This window comes from Garra rufa, chromosome 19 (genome assembly GCF_049309525.1).
Source record: "Garra rufa chromosome 19, GarRuf1.0, whole genome shotgun sequence".
Lineage (NCBI taxonomy): Eukaryota > Metazoa > Chordata > Actinopteri > Cypriniformes > Cyprinidae > Garra > Garra rufa.
The window spans coordinates 33,380,034-33,401,669 of NC_133379.1; the positions used below are offsets into that span (position 1 = coordinate 33,380,034).

The window sequence follows — 21,636 nt, forward strand, 5'->3', positions numbered from 1 at the left end:
ATCCATCTGAATGTTTATGGATCTGTGTGAGTTCACCATGCAGACTGTGAAACTGTATATTTATTTATTTCAGTGCATTTTTAAAAGAAATTGATACTTAGCAAGAGATGCATTAAACTAATTAAAAATGACAAAAAAGATATTTATAATGTTTTCTGCTCTTTTAAAAATTCTATTAAGCAGCACTGTTTTCAATGCTTATTAAGAAAACAGTTTTTTTGAGAATTAAAGGGACAGTTCTCCTAAAAATGAAAATGACCCCATGATTTACTTACCCTCAAGCCATCCTAAGTGTATATGACTTTCTTCTTTCAGACGAGTACTAAGTTATAGGGATGCACTGAAATGAAAATTCTTAGCCGAAGCCAAACAAAATTACACACTGGTCCGAAGACCAATTACCGAACACTGTTTTTCATGTTTTTCTCCCATGTATTTTGCCTTTTTTTTTCCCACCATTGCATAAATTAAATAGCCAATATTTGCTTCTTATAGTTTTGTCTTGCTTTTCAACACATTGTTTTACAACAATTTAAAAATATTTATTTAACACTGAACATTTTTAACATTCTAGTAGACATTATAGCCATTATAGCCTACCAACAAAGCACAATTTAACTTAAAATGAATAAGTCAGTAAAATAATATTCTTTGGCCATTTTTAAGACCCCCTTTTTGAATCAGGCATGTGTTTATGTACAAATAAATGCAGCCTTGCTCCACAAAGGAGAATGTCATAATAAATGTATTAATAGAACTGTTGTAATGATTATCATTATTTTTGTCGACATGTTTGCTGCATTAGTGCGCACCTCTATTTGATCACGTCACGCTATTGTTCGGTGTAATTTATTCAGTCTTTTCGAACACCAAAAAAGCTTTTTTTGCTATTTTCAGTCGAATAACTTTGGTTGCCAAACGGTGCATCCCTACTGAGTTATATTAAAACATATCCTGGCTCTTCCAAGCTTTATAATGGCAGTGAATGGCTGTTGAGATTTTGAAGTCCCATAAAGTGCATCCATCCATTATAAAAAGTGTTTCACATGGCTCCGTGGGGTCAATAAAGGCCTCCCGAAGCAAATCAATGCATTTGTGTAAGAAAAATATCAATATTTAAAACTTAATAAACCGTAATCTCTAGCTTCCACTAACTGTTGTACGCATGTTAATGAGACAGTGGCGTAGTATCAGCTCCGGTGAGAATATGGTAGTCTCACGAGAACCACGTACAGCGACGGAAAACCAGTCTCCTATTGTCTTATGTTGAAATCCTCCAACATTTTTCCTTACCAATTCTCGTATTGTATTTCTAATTTGTGACCAGTGTTTTGTTTTCTCTCTTCACTGTGTTTCCATGTTCGTCACTTTTCACTGTTATGCTATGCCTACATCAATAGACATAGCAAATAAGAACGCTACTCTCTTGTGAACATGCATACAACATAGATGTTTTTCTTACACACATGCATTGAGTCACTTCGGAAGGCCTTTATTAACCCCCAAGAACCCTGTGCAGTACTTTTCATGATGGATGGATGCACTTCATTGGACTTCAAAGTCTTAACACCCATTCACTGCCATTATAAAGCTTGGACAAGCCAGGACATTTTTTAATATAACTCCAATTTTATTCGCCTGAAAGAATAAAGTCATATACACCTAGGATGGATTGAGGGTGAGTAAATCATGGGGCAATTTTCATTTTTAGCTGAACTATGCCTTTAAATCAACATATTAGAATGATTTCTGAAGAATCGTGATGCCGAAGACTTGAGTATTGATGCTGAAAATGCAGCTTTGCATCACAGGAATCAAATTCTGACTGTGTTCTAATGAATTTGCGCATGATTAGAACGATGGATTAAAATAAAGGCAACGATTTGCCTGTGAACCATCAACATTTTTGTCTTGCTCCTGGGAGCTGCTAATGTTTTGTTCTGTTGTGTAAGTGGCATTTAGGACGATATTGTATTGCAGCCCTCCCATTAGAACGACCCCAGCAGACCGAGGTTTCCCAGTTGAGACCTGATGATATATGACTTGGAAATAGCAAACCTGTCATTGAACTAATCGCTGGGTGTGCACAGGAAGCCAGTCAGAGCTTCGGTTCTCTAAGAGGCTCGTGGAATCTTAATCCTAATTATCCAGTTTGACAGCCACAGCCTGAGTAATACTTTCCTGCCAACTTACGTCAACGCAAAACAAAATCAGCTGCAGCCCTGATTGAAACTTTATTATTAGGCAATATCAGTCAAACATGTTGAATAGGGTTGCAGCAAAGCCATTCCTTATTTATAGACTTGCCGTATTGAGCCGGTACAGTTTTGTTGACATAGTAAACATACCACTTTATTTTGATTGCATGGGTTCTTTGCTGATGTTTACAGTCAACTTTGGAGTGGAGTTTGTTGTGGCTGACGTAACCTGCTGGTGAAACACGTGAGTTGGTAACCAAAGGACAGTAGGGGTCAAATCCTGATCCATCAACAGTCTTGTTCTTGAGAAAGACATTTAAGGTCACGTTACTCCAGGGAGACTAAAGTTGCTTTGGATAAAAATATAATTTTAATGACTAAATGGTTATTAGTTGTCTTGCTAATGCTAATTTGAGTATTTTAATATTTTTACTGTTTTATAGTATTTTATTAATATTATTTAAAAATGTAATATGGGTCAAAGACGTTAAGATGTCCATGTCAAAAGAAATTAACAAAAGTGATTTATGTCTATAGAAAGCACATTAAATGTAAGTAAATTGTTTACTTTTAAGGTTTCAAATAAGTTTTTGGGGAATAAAAATAATAATGTTACATTGTCAGTTCAGTTGTTCAAAAAATCGAACAACATGCTTATTCTGACTTGTACATATTAAAATATATAAAAGAATACGGGAGCATATTAACTTTTATTGTGTTTTAAATTAGTAAAAAATTCTTACTGACAAATGGGCAAAACTTAGGTTAGTGGCTATTTAAATATAAATGTAGAATTCCAACTAATTATTATTTTAGGTGAAAGTAATTTTTCTTTTAATATGTCATAAATAGTTTTATGTTGTAAGTATGCCTGACAAGATTGTTACACCGAATGACAATTTAGTGTGTGTGTGTGTGTGTGTGTGTTTTGTAAATTAGGGAAAAATGTATTATATTTATTTTTTGTTTAGAAAAACAGAAACAAGAATGCAATTAAATTAAACAGAAAACTTTTAAATATTTTTTGGGAAAAAAACTCAGTAGCAGTATTATAAGCAGTATTACACTTATTTTTTATGCTTAAACCCTTTTCATCTAAAAGAATAAGACAAATGGGCAAGACTTAGGATAGTGGCAATTAAAAGAAATGTAGAATTACAACTAATTAGTTTTTTGGGGTGAACGTAATTTGTCTTTTTTCAAATATGGCATAAATTGATTTTTGTTGTAAATATGCCTTACAAAATTGTTACACTAAATGACATTTTAGTGGGTGTCTTCTGTAAAATATGGAAAGATTTATGATTTTTTTTTTTTTTTTTTTTTTTGCTCGGAAAAACAAAAACAAAAAATGCAATTAAATGAAACAGAAAACTTTTTATATATTTTTTTTGGAACAACAACAATTTAAAGCAGTATGACATGTATTGTGTTTATGCTTAAACCCTTTTTCATCTGTGACCTACATATTAAAATATATAAAAGAATAAGGGAGCTTTTTATGTTTTGTGTTTTAAATGAGTAAAGAAGTCTTTCTAACAAATGGGCAAAATTTAGGATAGTGGCAAATTAAAAAAATTACAATTAATTAAAGAATTACAACTAATTAGTTTTTGGGGTGAAAGTAATTCGTCTTTTTTTTATATGGCATAAATAGATTTTTGTTGTAAACATGCCTGACAAGATTGTTACACTAAATGACATTTTAGTGGGTGTCTTCTGTAAAATATGGAAAGATTTATGATATTTTTTTTTTGCCCGGAAAAACAAAAACAAAAAATGCAATTAAATTAAACAGAAAACTTTTTATAATTTTTTTGGAACAACAACAATTTAAAGCAGTATGACATGTATTGTGTTTATGCTTAAACCCTTTTTCATCTGTGACCTACATATTAAAATATATAAGAATAAGGGAGCTTTTTATGTTTTGTGTTTTAAATGAGTAAAGAAGTCTTTCAAACAAATGGGCAAAATTTAGGATAGTGGCAAATTTAAAAAATTACAATTAATTAAAGAATTACAACTAATTAGTTTTTGGGGTGAAAGTAATTCGTCTTTTTTTTTTTATATGACATAAATAGATTTTTGTTGTAAACATGCCTGACAAGATTGTTACACTAAATGACATTTTAGTGGGTGTCTTCTGTAAAATATGGAAAGATTTATGATATATTTTTTTTTGCTCGGAAAAACAAAAACAAAAAATGCAATTAAATTAAACAGAAAACTTTTTATAATTTTTTTTGGAACAACAACAATTTAAAGCAGTATGACATGTATTGTGTTTATGCTTAAACCCTTTTTCATCTGTGACCTACATATTAAAATATATAAGAATAAGGGAGCTTTTTATGTTTTATTGTGTTTTAAATTAGTAAAAAGTCTTTCTAACAAATTGGATTGGGGTGAAAGTAATTAGTCTTTTTATATGTCATATTGATTTTTGTTGTAAATATCACTTACAAGATTGTTACACTGAATTACATTTGAGTGGGTGTCTTCTGTAAATTAGGGAAAAATTTATATATATTTTTTGATCAGAAAAACAAAAATGCAATTAAATTAAACAGAAAACTTTGGGAACAACAATTTAAAGCGGTATTACACTTATTTATGCTTAAACCCTGTTTCGTCTTTGACCCACATATTAAAATTTAAGGAAGAATAAGGGAGCATATTAAATTTTATTGTGTTTTAAGTAAATAAATTCTTACTGACAGGCAAATTTTAAAAATGTAGAGAAAACATTTAAGTATTAAAAAAAAAAAATTAAAGCAGTATTACACTTTATTTATTTATTTTATTTTTTGCCTTTTTTCCTGTATATATATTGTTGTTTGTAATCAGCAAACGTGCATTACAGTAAATGAATCGAAAGTGACCATAAAGACATTTATAATATTACAAGAACTGCTTTTCGTTTTTTTTTTTTTTTTTTTTTTTTGTGGTTTCTCTTGTCCTCTTCTAGTCTTTCTACAACAGCCCTGGCCTTCATCAGCTATACCAATGAGTTATCATTTCCGCTAATGGACCAAGCCCAGCCATCATCTCTGCCCGACCAATTCATCTCCTCAAGTGTCTGGAGTGTGTAAAGTAGGCAATTGAATGAATCAAGTTGGAACGGAAGGCGGCTTTGTAGCTCTGGGTCTTGCTTGCCCTTCTGTGGTGTTTTATCTTTTAACCTCAATTAGAGAATGGAAGGACATTAAAGGAAATAACCGTAATTACTAGCCGGAACGAGTGCCGCAGTGTCGAGTATTATCTGACAGCTTCAGTTTGAGTTGAGTCTCAAAGGTGAGGATTTTTTGTATTATTAAATTAAGTGGGGTTTTCGCTCAGTTATAATTCCTAGCAAGGGTCAAAATAGTGTTTTTGTGCAGTAAAACATGCAGTTCTTTCAAGTGAAATGCTTTCTTCCCAAAACAAGAACATGAGTTAGTGGTTTAAGTTTGGTCAGTGCCATTGTGATTCTGTTTAAATTCTTTTGGCATTACTGTTGTCCGGATTTGTTGTGTTATCCTAGTGAGCTCTGAATTGTAATGGCTGTTTTATTGGAGTTGAAGTCTAGTGCTGTTCTTTCTTTGACAGTTTATTTTATAAAGGTGTGTCATAATACAACAAGTTCTGGCGGTGTGATTAGGGTGAGGATATTGAACATTATGGACCTGGGTGAGGGAGTGTCCTTAGTGTAATGAGGGAAGAGCTTTTCATGTGCAACTGGTCAATGGTTTTTCTTAATGTCCTGGAATGTCTTTTTAAGTCATGTTCAAAGTGATGTAAGGTGCTTAAGGTTTTTACTGTAATAACTGTATTGTGTAATGCCTGCAAACTAAAAGACCTGGAACTTTTTGTTCTTATTCATCAATGCACGTCATGCCAAAGGTAAAATTAGGTAGAACTTGCTTTGAAATGCCTTTCCATAAATTGTACACCACCTTTCAAAAGTTTGGTTTTGTTATATTTTTTTAAAAGATGATAAATATTGAAAGATTGTGTAACACGATTGCATTTATAGGGCCCTATGATTTCCACGATGTGGAAAACGTTGACTGAATCATGGAATCCAGTCATAAAAATGGAATTTACTGTATGATTGTATAATATAATATTAAGCCGCAAAAATAATACTGCGCATGTCTGTTTGAATGAATGGTGCAGATGCGCGGTTTTGTTAAACTTAAAGGTTTTCACAGCAACCTAACAAGTTTGGTTTAACTTAAAAAAATGTAAAAGTATTATAATATAAAAAAATATATTAAATATTATTTTTAAAGGAATGTTTTCCAGAAAAATGTAAATACAAAACAATATTTCTGAAAATAAATAAAATAATAAATGAATCTTTATTCAATAGACATGCTTTTGAACCATTAAAGTAAAATCCAGAGCATTAATGGAATTAATGGAAAATACAGAATTTGGTAAAATAAAAAATTATAATAATAGTAATACAACTGAATTTGAGAAAACACAAATATAAAACCTTTTTTATGGGCCTTAAATTTTTTTTTAGACTTTTAATACATTGCTTTTAAATTGTGTTAAAGTTTTTATGATTTCAAATAATTAGACATGCTTTTTTGGTTAATATTTTATTGAACCATTAAAACAGAGTCTAGAAAAATTAAAACAGAAAAAAAAATGGAATACAAAAAAATTGTAAATGTAAAAAACGGAAAGAAAATAAAACCAATTTCATAGGGCCCTACATTAATTTGGTAAAAAATACAGTAAAATGGCAATACTATGAAATGTTATTACCATTTAAAATAATTGTTCTATTTGATTTTAAAATGTAATTTATTCCCCTGATGCTGATTTTTCTCTGGCTATCAGTGTCACATGATCCTTTAGAAATCGTTGTAATATGCAGATTTTTAGCTCAAAAACATTTATTATTACCATTATCCATGTTGAAAACAGGAAAACCTCATTTCAAGGATTCTTTAAAGGTTAGAAAGTTCCAAATGATTTCATTTAATATCTTTTAATATCACACTTGATCAGGTTTTCTGCATCTTTGCAGAATTAAAGTATTCATTTATTTTAAAAAAATAAAAATATTATTAAATAAAATAAAAATGATTCCAAAATTTCCAACAGTAGTGTATATATATATATTTTTTTATAATTATTTCGTTTTTTATTTTTGCAGTGAGTCATTTGATGCCGAAATGGCTTTAAAATATATATAAATAAATAACATGTGCTATAACACACTTCCCAAATGAATAGAAATGGTTCACAAACTGTACAATTTAATTTTCTTTATACCAAATAGTAGCTTTCTTCAAAGAAAACTAGTATCTCTTTGTGTTTTATTATATGAAAAGCACAGTAAAAGTGACAATATTCTGAAATGTAAAAAGTAAATTTAAAGTAAATTTTCTATTTGATTTTAAAATGTAATTTATTCCTCTGATGCCAAAGCTGTGTTTTCAGCATTCTCTTGCTATGAGTATCACATGATTCTTTAGAAATAATTGTAATATGCTGATTTTCATCTCAAAAACATTTATTATTATGATTATCCATGTTAAAAAAAACAAAACAGGAAAACCATCATTTCCAGGATTCTTTAATGGTTAGAAAGTTCCAAAGGATTTATTTTAATATATTTTGATATCGCTTTTGATCAGTTTTTCTGCATCTTTGCAGAATTTAAGTAATCATCTATTTAAAAAAACTTGCTGATTCCAAATTTTCCAGCAGTAGTGTATATGTGACCCTGGACCACAAAACCAGTCATAGGGTTAAATTTGACAAAACTGAGATATATACATCATATTAAAGCTCAATAAATAAGCTTTCTATTGATGTATAGTTTGTTAGGATAGGACAATATTTGGTCGAGATACATCTATTTGAAAATCTGGGATCTGAGGGTGCAAAAAAATCAAAATACTGAGAAAATCACCTTTAAAGTTGTCCAAATTAAGCTCTTAACAATGCATATTACTAATCAAAAATTACATTTTGATAGGTTTACAGTAGGAATTTTACAAAAAATCTTAATGTAACATGATCTTTACTTAATTTCCTAATGATTTTTGGCATAAAAGAAAAATCATTAATTTTGACCCATACAATGTATTTTTGGCTATTGCTACAAATATACCCCAGCGACTTAAGACTGGTTTTGTGGTCCAGGGTCACATATAGTATTATTTTTTTAATGAATTATTTTATTTTTGCAGTGAATCCTTTGATGCTGAAATGGCTTTAAAAATGTGCTATATCACACTTCCCAAACAAATAGAAATGGTTTACAAATGGTTATATTTAATTTTCTTCATACCAAATAGCTTCCTACAAAGAAAACTAGTCTCTCTTTGCATTTTATTATATGAAAAGCACAAATCTGTCAGTCTGGGCCACCCAGTGGGATGACAGTAAAACTCTCGTACCTGTCAGAATATAACAACAACTCCTATCTCATCTAAATTGTATTCGTTCTGTAATAATTAGGTCATATACGACAGGCACAATAAATACAAACCGCCACACTGCTTGTTGTTGTTTGCCTCTGCTGCACGAATGATGCATGTCTTGTGGTAATGCAGACTGTCAGACATAAATAGAAAGGGGATTTCAGAAAGCAGAAGTGGGTAAAGTGAGGAGAAGAGAGCCTTTCTTACCCTCTACAGTGCGTCATTTCTGGACTGGTGAGCTTCAAAAGCCGGGAGGCCGAATAAGATGCTCATTGTGCAATCGTGAGCGGCATGAATAGCTATTGAAAGCGGGCCGAGGTGATGTTGGGGGCGGGACGCGCTTATGCAGAGTGGGAGTCGTAAAATGGTGGTAGTATCTATTGCTGGAGTGCTTTTGAAGGCCAAGCTGAGAAGTTTAGACCACCTTATTCAGCCATAAGACAATAAAACTGTGCAAAATAGTGGTGTGCTGGATCTAAAAACCTTCGTTTATAGCTTCCTCAAGGATTTATGTCTTACCGACGCTACACCATTAAAACAGTTCCGTCTGTGTGTCCATCAACACAAAAGCTTTCTTGGCGGCAGCTTCCTTCTAATTTCTTTAAGATGCTTCTTTTTCATCTTCCCCCCCGAGGTGAAATTAGGACGCTCTCGCGACTTGGACTCAGCTTAAATTTAGGCTACGGTGCAGTTTTTTTTCTGTCTTCCAGACTCGTACGAGGTGTTGATTTATTCATGATGGGTTTTTTTCTCTGTGTCATGTTTTTCAGAATGAATCTCGTGTTCTTCGTGTCAAGGTCATTGCTGGCATTGATCTGGCAAAGAAGGACATCATTGGTGCCAGGTAAGGAAGCAACTAAAGGATACGTCCGGATCGCACCTGTTCAGTCTGTTCGCTTGTTCATTAACAAATGCAAATGTTGGTAGGGATGGGCATATCGATCCTAAAGTATCGATATATCGATACTGATGCGAGTATTGAAAGTATCGATACTCAAATTAAAAATATCGATACTAAGGTGTGTTTTATTTACCAGTGATTAAGGCGTACAATGTGCATTGAATTGGACGTATAACCTATGTTAGGGAATAACTGTGGGTGATATGTGACCCTGGACCACAAAACCAGTCATAAGGTAAAATTTTACAAAACTGAGATTTATACATCATATGAAAGCTCAATAAATAAGCTTTCTATTGATGCATAGTTTGTTAGGATAGAACAATATTTGACCGAGATACATCTATTTGAAAATCAGGAATCTGAGGGTGCAAAAAAATCTAAATACTGAGAAAATCACCTTTAAAGTCGTCCAAATTAGGTTCTTAACAATGCATTTTACAATCAAAAATTACATTTTGATATATTCACAGTAGGAATTTTACAAAAAATCTTCATGGAACATTAGTTAATTTCCTAATGATTTTTGGCATAAAAGAAAAATCAAAAATTTAGACCCATGCAATGTGTTTTTGGCTATTGCTACAAATATACCCCAGCGACTTAAGACTGGTTTTGTGGTCCAGGGTCACATATAACAATTTTCCTACTCATCTGAACGCACGCAAATGTTGCATGACAGAACCAATCAATCACAGAGAGCATTCACTCCCTTCAGACAGTGCATTCAAACAGGGCTGCGTTTCCCAAAAGTATCATAATAAAGCATTGACGCTTTTGGGAAAAGGCAGCCCAGAACAATGCTTATCAGAGGACAGAAAATAAAAACATGTTTAAGCTATTTCACAATAAACAAACTGAAATTGTAGCCTACATAATTTGTGCAATTACATTTCTTTAAATTAACACTTAAAGTTCATTGATCATGTTTTGTATTAATGTTAATATAAATTATACACTGTATATATTACGTTTGCAACAGCCTGTCACTGGCAGCCCCTTATGTAGTTAGTTACCACTACAAGTAAACATATTTTAACCACGTGTAAAAAAAAAAGTTAATTGGTTGCATATTAAATGTTAAAATGCATTTCAAATATAAAGTTAAGGGTATAATTACATATTTTACTCTTATTAATTTAATAAATGTAATAATTTAAAAGTTAAGTTTAGAAGTATCATGTCGGTATCGATATTGGTGATACTGGCCTTAAAAGTATCGGTATCGTATCGAAAACAAAATAAGTGGTATCGCCCATCCCTAAATGTCGGAACCTTTTGGGTGTGTGTGTGTGTGTGTGTGTGTGTGTGCGCATGAATGTGTTTGTGTATTTCCTCCTTTAGTTATGTTCCTGAACAACTGAGCTGCACTCTGTGGGTCTTTCTCTCAATTTAGACAATAGACTTATCCAAACAAATGATCTGTCTGGCAGGAAAAGAGCACAAAGGGAAAATGCTTGGCTGATCTCGTTCGTGCAATGTTGCAAGTTCTATTTACTTAACTTTGAAGTTCTCAGGTTCTAAAGTCGGAGGTCAGAGAGTGCATAAATCACTGACAATATCATTTCTGAACTGATCAGTTAAGGTTTTGAACCTTGTGCGTACTAAGTTCAGTGGCATATGGGCATTAGAATAATTGCATAAAGCTTATATGTAATTGTATGGGCCGTTTACAACTTTCACTGAGAAATTTCTAGAAAATGTCTCATAATTAAAAAGAAATGGCGAGTAACGCATTGAATTTAACATTAAATTCTAAATTAGAAATACTATTTCAGCCTTAAGAATCACTTAAGTAATCTTTTATCTACAACTTAAAATCTTCGTACTTCAAGTATCTAAAAGCAGATTTTGAAAAAGTGGCAAAATATATAAGTAATGTTTTGTAATAAGTGTTGTCAATTCGAATAATCGCATCTAAAATAAGTTTGTTTATATAATATATGTGTATTTACTGTGTATATTTATTATGTATATTAGGGTTGGGCATCTAAGGTATAATGCCGATCCGATACGCATCTCGATACAAAGTATCCGATCCGATATATTAACGATACATTTGTGACATATTGCGATGCAATACGATACGATTCACACCCATATCACGATACGATGCGATAATTCAGCACTAACTAATTAGATCAAGTTTATGTGATGATGTGAAAGAGGATGCGGTGCCATTGAATGAGTTTGATTATTTATTAACCAAGTAAAACCAAGACTTTTTGATTTTATATATATATATATATATATATATATATATAAACAACTATTTCTAAAATAAGTGAACCTGCCAAACAGAACAACAGGGAGATGCCAAAATACCACTCACTAAACCTGTCCATTTGAACTGGACTGACCGAATATCTACTGTTTGTATCCATCATAAAATGAACATACAAATGAAAAATACAGCTATATCTGTTGATGCTGGTGCTCATGTGTGCATAAACACCACTGACCCTTACAAGATCCACCTCTATGGGTGAGCATCCATTATAAAACACTCACAAGACATTCATTTTGACAACTATGCAAATATTTTGAAATTTCACACAAAAATACTATGGATCAGAGCTCCGAAAGCATGACTAGTTCATGAATCAACAGCGGACTTATGCGTGCCTAGACTCCGATATGCAAGAGTGTCATTGTTACTATTACTCTGATCGTCTTTACTTTTACATTAGTGCGAGGGATTGTTTCATGCAGTCAAGAGATGAAGTAGAGACCCGTTTTTCCGCGGGGGTATAGGTTACTTTTATGTGGGCTTTTGCTGGTGGGAGTGGGACAAAATAACATACATTTCTGCAGGAGCGGGCAGGAGCGGGACAAAAAAATCAGTCCCTTGCAGGTCTCTGATGATGCTTGCGTGCCGCGGTTGAAAGTTTTGAGCCGCCGTTCAGTCTGTATGAGGTATAACAGTGCGATGAGGCTTGCTGCGCCGAGTCCAAAGCAATCAATCACAGAACACGAAAGAGGCCGTGCTTTGACCATTTTAGGATAAAATTTAAGTTAATTTTAAGCCATCTCGCGGGCCACCGGCTGAGAGTCCCTGCTCTATGTGACTTTCTGGACACGCCCCGGTCTCTGTAGTGTTGTGATAGTCTACGTCATTCACGCAGCAGTGAAGGGAGACGTGCTTGAGAAACAGTTCAGAGGGGAGAAAACAATCTAACAATATTTTCCACTTAATAAAAGTAGGCTATTGTATGTCTACTAATAATTATAAAGAAATAAATCGGGATTTACCGATGCAGATATGTTAGAAACGATGCATCGCGATACAAATGCCAATTTGTATCCGATGCGCACTTTTTAAACCGATGCATCGCATCGTTAACGTTTTAAACCGATGCACCGAGTGAATCGGGGAATCTTCCCATCCCTAATGTATATACAAACACACACTCGTGCATGTATAAATTTAAGAAAAATATTCATGTTTATATATAATATAAATTATATTTTTTATAAATGATATATTTTTACTTTTATTTTGTGTGCGATTAATTGTGATTATTCATTTGACAGCCCTATTAAATATACAGATGTATTTGTATTGATATATACGCAAATATACAGAGTACACACATTCAGTCAAGCCTGAAATTATTCATACCCCTGGCAAATTCTGACTTAAAGTTACTTTTATTCAACCAGCAAGTTGTTGTTGTTTTTTTTTACCGGAAATGACACAGGCTTCTCCCAAAAGATAATAAGACGATGTACAAGAGACGTCATTGTGGAAAAAAATATTACTCATTTTTTATTTACATTTGAACAAAAAGTGGCATGTCCAAATTATTCATACCCTTCTCAATAATCAATAGAAAAGCCTTTATTGGCTATTACAGCAATCAAAAACTTCCTATAATTGCTGACCAGCTTTTTGCATGTCTCCACTGGTATTTTTGCCCATTCATCTTTAGCCATGAGCTCCAACTCTTTCAGGTTGGGGGGTCTCCTTGCCATCACCCTGATTTTTAGCTCCCTCCACAGATTCTCAATTGGATTTAAGTCAGGACTCTGGCTGGGCCACTGCAAAACCTTAATGTTTTTGTCTGCTAACCATTTCTTCACCACGTTTGCCGTGTGTTTTGGGTCGTTGTCGTGCAGAAATGTCCACTGGTGCCCAAGGCCAAGTTTCTCTGCAGACTGCCTGATGTTGTTGTTGTTTTGAATTTTGATGTATTGCTCCTTTTTCTTGGTGCCTTTTACTGTGATTAGGTTCCTTGACTGTCCACAAACCAACAGCAGAGAGCTTCTGTTTTTCACCTGTTGAGTTGATTAAAACAGCTGTTCCCAATGAATCAGGGTAATTAGGATGCTTTAGAACAGCTTGGACTATTTGGAATGGTATAGAACTTTGGATTTTTCCATAGACTGTGACAGTTTGCAAAGGGTATGAATAATTATGGACATGCCACTTTTTGTTCAAATGCAAAGAAAAGCTGAGAAATATTTTTTCCACAATGATGCCTCTTGTACATCGTCTTATTATCTTTTGTGAGAAGCCTGTGTCATTTCCGGTCAAAAAAACCTTGCTGGTTGAATAAAAGTAACTTTAAGTCAGAATACCAGGGGTATGAATAATTTTGGGCTTGACTGTATATTATGTAAACACAAACTTTTAATTTGGCATGCGATTAATCACGATTAATTGTTTGACAGCCCTGTTAAATATATAAATGTATGTGTATTAATTTGTACAAAAATATACACCATGCACACACACGCATATATGTTATGTAAACACAACTTTTATTTTGCATGCGATTAATGGCGATTAATCATTTGACAGCACTAAATATAATACAAAAAGTACTTACAACCAAAAAGGACTTTCATAAATGCATGTTTTAGACAATCATCAGCTATAACCGTTTATAGTTATGGCCCATGACTGTGGTTTATCAGACATCATTAGTTAGCTAATAAATAACACGAGTTAAGGTAGAAAATGATAACCAATGATGGACTAGCCTACACAACTCAGTGTCCAAGAAATGCAGTGTCATTTTACTACTACTATGATTTTTTTTTTAAATTTTAGTACTGACTACTGACTGAGGAATTTTTTGACATGCCTACTTTTGACATTTTATATCATACATTTGCAGAATGTAATAAAAATGTAGCTTTAAATGCTGATAATATGTCGAAGTACATTTGGGGTTTGTTTTGTTTTTGTTTTAGCTTCGGACTTGTGTCTCGTAAGAGCCGCAGGGCAGGTTTGGTATCAAATTAACCTTTGATACCAAACCATTAAAATTCTCCAAAGGCTTAACAATTGACACAAAGTAACAAATCTCTAGGAGTTGAACTTCAACTTCAAAGTAGAGGTGTCTGTGCTTGGCCCTCTGTAATGTGTAATGACTATAGCACTCTGAAAACCACAGCCTTATCTGCTGTTTCCCACTCTGTTGCATAATAGACTTATATTTGTTGCTGCTGCATAAACAACCAGTGTATTTCCTTCCTTTTTTCATTCACAGTTCGTCACCTCATTTAGTCCAAGACAAAGTGCCACTTACTAGCTTTTTATTTGTGTGGAGTAGTGTAGTGTATTTGAGAAGGATTCTATAGCCAAGTTATAATAAACAGGGCTCGCAAAATTTCTAAATCTCTGGTAGCCCTTCGTGCAGGTACTCTTCAGAATTTGATAGCCCGAAAATTAATTGAACTAGCCCAAATAAAAAAAGACTTCTTTTTTTTAAATCTAGAAAATCAGATAGGAGTCTATACTTAATCAAAAATGTTTTCAATACACAAATATAAACAAATATCAAGGAAGGAATTTTATTTCACTATTTGGTGCAGAATTTTTCAAAATCACTTTAAGGCAATTTATAAATCGAGTATATTATATTTATTTAAAACATAAATATTACTGTCTTAATTGTTTAGTATTTTAGAAGGCACATTAACTTCCTTCACATTTACAACTCTATGTGTTTGCTGCATAAAAACATAGGTCGATATTTGCAATCATTTGACCATAAACAGCTGAAAAAAAAAGTGGAAATAAAAATTGATTCTCTGTCAGGAGATTTTTCTCAGATTTGCGAGTTTATATCTTGCAATTGTAACTTTTTTCCTCAGATTTGCGAGTCTATCCTGCAATTGTGATTTTTTTTTTCTCTCAGATTTGCAGATAAAAACTCACTATTCTGAGGAAAAAAAGACGTTTTTAAAAAATTGCGGGTTTATATCTCACAGTTGTTTCTTTTTTCTTAGAATTGCACATTTATATCTCACAATTTTCTCAGATTTGCGAGATAAAAACTCACAATTCTGACTATTTTCTTAAGTGTGCAAGTTTATATCTTGCAATTGTGACTTTTTTCCTCTGATTTGCAAGTTTATGTCTTGCAATTGTGACTTTTTTTCTCAGATTTGCGGGATAAAAACTCACAATTCTGACTATTTTCTTAAGTGTGCGAGTTTATATCTTGCAATTGTGACTTTTTTCCTCTGATTTGCAAGTTTATGTCTTGCAATTGTTACTTTTTTTTCTCAGATTTGCCGGATTAAAACTTAAAATTCTGATTTTTTTCTTAAGTGTGCGAGTTTATATCTTGCAATTGTGACTTTTTTCCTCCGATTTGCAAGTTTATGTCTTGCAATTGTGACTTTTTCCTCCGATTTGCAAGTTTATGTCTTGCAATTGCGACTTTTTCCTCCAATTTGCAAGTTTATGTCTTTGCAATTGTGACTTTTTTCCTCCGATTTGCAAGTTTATGTCTTGCAATTGTGACTTTTTCCTCCGATTTGCAAGTTTATGTCTTGCAATTGTGACTTTTTTCCTCTGATTTGCAAGTTTATGTCTTGCAATTGTGACTTTTTTTCTCAGATTTGCGGGATAAAAACTCACAATTCTGACTATTTTCTTAAGTGTGCGAGTTTATATCTTGCAATTGTGACTTTTTTCCTCCGATTTGCAAGTTTATGTCTTGCAATTGTGACTTTTTCCTCCGATTTGCAAGTTTATGTCTTGCAATTGTGACTTTTTCCTCCAATTTGCAAGTTTATGTCTTTGCAATTGTGACTTTTTTCCTCCGATTTGCAAGTTTATGTCTTGCAATTGTGACTTTTTCCTCCGATTTGCAAGTTTATGTCTTGCAATTGTGACTTTTTTCCTCTGATTTGCAAGTTTATGTCTTGCAATTGTGACTTTTTTTCTCAGATTTGCGGGATAAAAACTCACAATTCTGACTATTTTCTTAAGTGTGCGAGTTTATATCTTGCAATTGTGACTTTTTTCCTCCGATTTGCAAGTTTATGTCTTGCAATTGTGACTTTTTCCTCCGATTTGCAAGTTTATGTCTTGCAATTGTGACTTTTTCCTCCGATTTGCAAGTTTATGTCTTGCAATTGCGACTTTTTCCTCCGATTTGCAAGTTTATGTCTTGCAATTGTGACTTTTTCCTCCGATTTGCAAGTTTATGTCTTGCAATTGTGACTTTTTCCTCCGATTTGCAAGTTTATGTCTTGCAATTGCGACTTTTTCCTCCGATTTGCAAGTTTATGTCTTGCAATTGCGACTTTTTCCTCCGATTTGCAAGTTTATGTCTTGCAATTGCGACTTTTTCCTCCGATTTGCAAGTTTATGTCTTGCAATTGTGACTTTTTCCTCCGATTTGCAAGTTTATGTCTTGCAATTGTGACTTTTTCCTCCGATTTGCAAGTTTATGTCTTGCAATTGTGACTTTTTCCTCCGATTTGCAAGTTTATGTCTTGCAATTGTGACTTTTTCCTCCGATTTGCAAGTTTATGTCTTGCAATTGCGACTTTTTCCTCCGATTTGCAAGTTTATGTCTTGCAATTGTGACTTTTTCCTCCGATTTGCAAGTTTATGTCTTGCAATTGCGACTTTTTCCTCCGATTTGCAAGTTTATGTCTTGCAATTGCGACTTTTTCCTCCGATTTGCAAGTTTATGTCTTGCAATTGCGACTTTTTCCTCCGATTTGCAAGTTTATGTCTTTGCAATTGTGACTTTTTCCTCCGATTTGCAAGTTTATGTCTTGCAATTGTGACTTTTTCCTCCGATTTGCAAGTTTATGTCTTGCAATTGCGACTTTTTCCTCCAATTTGCAAGTTTATGTCTTTGCAATTGTGACTTTTTTCCTCCGATTTGCAAGTTTATGTCTTGCAATTGTGACTTTTTCCTCCGATTTGCAAGTTTATGTCTTGCAATTGTGACTTTTTTCCTCTGATTTGCAAGTTTATGTCTTGCAATTGTGACTTTTTTTCTCAGATTTGCGGGATAAAAACTCACAATTCTGACTATTTTCTTAAGTGTGCGAGTTTATATCTTGCAATTGTGACTTTTTTCCTCCGATTTGCAAGTTTATGTCTTGCAATTGTGACTTTTTCCTCCGATTTGCAAGTTTATGTCTTGCAATTGTGACTTTTTCCTCCAATTTGCAAGTTTATGTCTTTGCAATTGTGACTTTTTTCCTCCGATTTGCAAGTTTATGTCTTGCAATTGTGACTTCTTCCTCCGATTTGCAAGTTTATGTCTTGCAATTGTGACTTTTTTCCTCTGATTTGCAAGTTTATGTCTTGCAATTGTGACTTTTTTTCTCAGATTTGCGGGATAAAAACTCACAATTCTGACTATTTTCTTAAGTGTGCGAGTTTATATCTTGCAATTGTGACTTTTTTCCTCCGATTTGCAAGTTTATGTCTTGCAATTGTGACTTTTTCCTCCGATTTGCAAGTTTATGTCTTGCAATTGTGACTTTTTCCTCCGATTTGCAAGTTTATGTCTTGCAATTGCGACTTTTTCCTCCGATTTGCAAGTTTATGTCTTGCAATTGTGACTTTTTCCTCCGATTTGCAAGTTTATGTCTTGCAATTGTGACTTTTTCCTCCGATTTGCAAGTTTATGTCTTGCAATTGCGACTTTTTCCTCCGATTTGCAAGTTTATGTCTTGCAATTGCGACTTTTTCCTCCGATTTGCAAGTTTATGTCTTGCAATTGCGACTTTTTCCTCCGATTTGCAAGTTTATGTCTTGCAATTGTGACTTTTTCCTCCGATTTGCAAGTTTATGTCTTGCAATTGTGACTTTTTCCTCCGATTTGCAAGTTTATGTCTTGCAATTGTGACTTTTTCCTCCGATTTGCAAGTTTATGTCTTGCAATTGTGACTTTTTCCTCCGATTTGCAAGTTTATGTCTTGCAATTGCGACTTTTTCCTCCGATTTGCAAGTTTATGTCTTGCAATTGTGACTTTTTCCTCCGATTTGCAAGTTTATGTCTTGCAATTGCGACTTTTTCCTCCGATTTGCAAGTTTGTCTTGCAATTGTGACTTTTTCCTCCGATTTGCAAGTTTATGTCTTGCAATTGTGACTTTTTCCTCCGATTTGCAAGTTTATGTCTTGCAATTGCGACTTTTTCCTCCGATTTGCAAGTTTATGTCTTGCAATTGCGACTTTTTCCTCCGATTTGCAAGTTTATGTCTTGCAATTGCGACTTTTTCCTCCGATTTGCAAGTTTATGTCTTGCAATTGCGACTTTTTCCTCCGATTTGCAAGTTTATGTCTTGCAATTGTGACTTTTTCCTCCGATTTGCAAGTTTATGTCTTGCAATTGTGACTTTTTCCTCCGATTTGCAAGTTTATGTCTTGCAATTGCGACTTTTTCCTCCGATTTGCAAGTTTATGTCTTGCAATTGCGACTTTTTCCTCCGATTTGCAAGTTTATGTCTTGCAATTGCGACTTTTTCCTCCGATTTGCAAGTTTATGTCTTGCAATTGTGACTTTTTCCTCCGATTTGCAAGTTTATGTCTTGCAATTGCGACTTTTTCCTCCGATTTGCAAGTTTATGTCTTGCAATTGTGACTTTTTCCTCCGATTTGCAAGTTTATGTCTTGCAATTGTGACTTTTTCCTCCGATTTGCAAGTTTATGTCTTGCAATTGTGACTTTTTCCTCCGATTTGCAAGTTTATGTCTTGCAATTGCGACTTTTTCCTCCGATTTGCAAGTTTATGTCTTGCAATTGCGACTTTTTCCTCCGATTTGCAAGTTTATGTCTTGCAATTGCGACTTTTTCCTCCGATTTGCAAGTTTATGTCTTGCAATTGTGACTTTTTCCTCCGATTTGCAAGTTTATGTCTTGCAATTGTGACTTTTTCCTCCGATTTGCAAGTTTATGTCTTGCAATTGTGACTTTTTCCTCCGATTTGCAAGTTTATGTCTTGCAATTGCGACTTTTTCCTCCAATTTGCAAGTTTATGTCTTTGCAATTGTGACTTTTTTCCTCCGATTTGCAAGTTTATGTCTTGCAATTGTGACTTTTTCCTCCGATTTGCAAGTTTATGTCTTGCAATTGTGACTTTTTTCCTCTGATTTGCAAGTTTATGTCTTGCAATTGTGACTTTTTTTCTCAGATTTGCGGGATAAAAACTCACAATTCTGACTATTTTCTTAAGTGTGCGAGTTTATATCTTGCAATTGTGACTTTTTTCCTCCGATTTGCAAGTTTATGTCTTGCAATTGTGACTTTTTCCTCCGATTTGCAAGTTTATGTCTTGCAATTGTGACTTTTTCCTCCAATTTGCAAGTTTATGTCTTTGCAATTGTGACTTTTTTCCTCCGATTTGCAAGTTTATGTCTTGCAATTGTGACTTCTTCCTCCGATTTGCAAGTTTATGTCTTGCAATTGTGACTTTTTTCCTCTGATTTGCAAGTTTATGTCTTGCAATTGTGACTTTTTTTCTCAGATTTGCGGGATAAAAACTCACAATTCTGACTATTTTCTTAAGTGTGCGAGTTTATATCTTGCAATTGTGACTTTTTTCCTCCGATTTGCAAGTTTATGTCTTGCAATTGTGACTTTTTCCTCCGATTTGCAAGTTTATGTCTTGCAATTGTGACTTTTTCCTCCGATTTGCAAGTTTATGTCTTGCAATTGCGACTTTTTCCTCCGATTTGCAAGTTTATGTCTTGCAATTGTGACTTTTTCCTCCGATTTGCAAGTTTATGTCTTGCAATTGTGACTTTTTCCTCCGATTTGCAAGTTTATGTCTTGCAATTGCGACTTTTTCCTCCGATTTGCAAGTTTATGTCTTGCAATTGCGACTTTTTCCTCCGATTTGCAAGTTTATGTCTTGCAATTGCGACTTTTTCCTCCGATTTGCAAGTTTATGTCTTGCAATTGTGACTTTTTCCTCCGATTTGCAAGTTTATGTCTTGCAATTGTGACTTTTTCCTCCGATTTGCAAGTTTATGTCTTGCAATTGTGACTTTTTCCTCCGATTTGCAAGTTTATGTCTTGCAATTGTGACTTTTTCCTCCGATTTGCAAGTTTATGTCTTGCAATTGCGACTTTTTCCTCCGATTTGCAAGTTTATGTCTTGCAATTGTGACTTTTTCCTCCGATTTGCAAGTTTATGTCTTGCAATTGCGACTTTTTCCTCCGATTTGCAAGTTTGTCTTGCAATTGTGACTTTTTCCTCCGATTTGCAAGTTTATGTCTTGCAATTGTGACTTTTTCCTCCGATTTGCAAGTTTATGTCTTGCAATTGCGACTTTTTCCTCCGATTTGCAAGTTTATGTCTTGCAATTGCGACTTTTTCCTCCGATTTGCAAGTTTATGTCTTGCAATTGCGACTTTTTCCTCCGATTTGCAAGTTTATGTCTTGCAATTGTGACTTTTTCCTCCGATTTGCAAGTTTATGTCTTGCAATTGTGACTTTTTCCTCCGATTTGCAAGTTTATGTCTTGCAATTGCGACTTTTTCCTCCGATTTGCAAGTTTATGTCTTGCAATTGCGACTTTTTCCTCCGATTTGCAAGTTTATGTCTTGCAATTGCGACTTTTTCCTCCGATTTGCAAGTTTATGTCTTGCAATTGTGACTTTTTCCTCCGATTTGCAAGTTTATGTCTTGCAATTGCGACTTTTTCCTCCGATTTGCAAGTTTATGTCTTGCAATTGTGACTTTTTCCTCCGATTTGCAAGTTTATGTCTTGCAATTGTGACTTTTTCCTCCGATTTGCAAGTTTATGTCTTGCAATTGTGACTTTTTCCTCCGATTTGCAAGTTTATGTCTTGCAATTGCGACTTTTTCCTCCGATTTGCAAGTTTATGTC

The 21,636-nt window shown here is 33.8% G+C and overlaps 1 protein-coding gene across 1 annotated transcript in view; it reads left to right on the plus strand.

The window, feature by feature from the left end:
• The window catches only part of LOC141292066 (E3 ubiquitin-protein ligase NEDD4-like), a 55,344-nt gene that overhangs the window by 3,469 nt on the left and 30,239 nt on the right, over positions 1-21,636 (plus strand). The window contains exon 2 of the mRNA XM_073824031.1: positions 9,403-9,476. Coding sequence (XP_073680132.1) covers positions 9,403-9,476 — 74 coding nt within the window. The remainder of the gene's footprint in view (positions 1-9,402; positions 9,477-21,636) is intronic.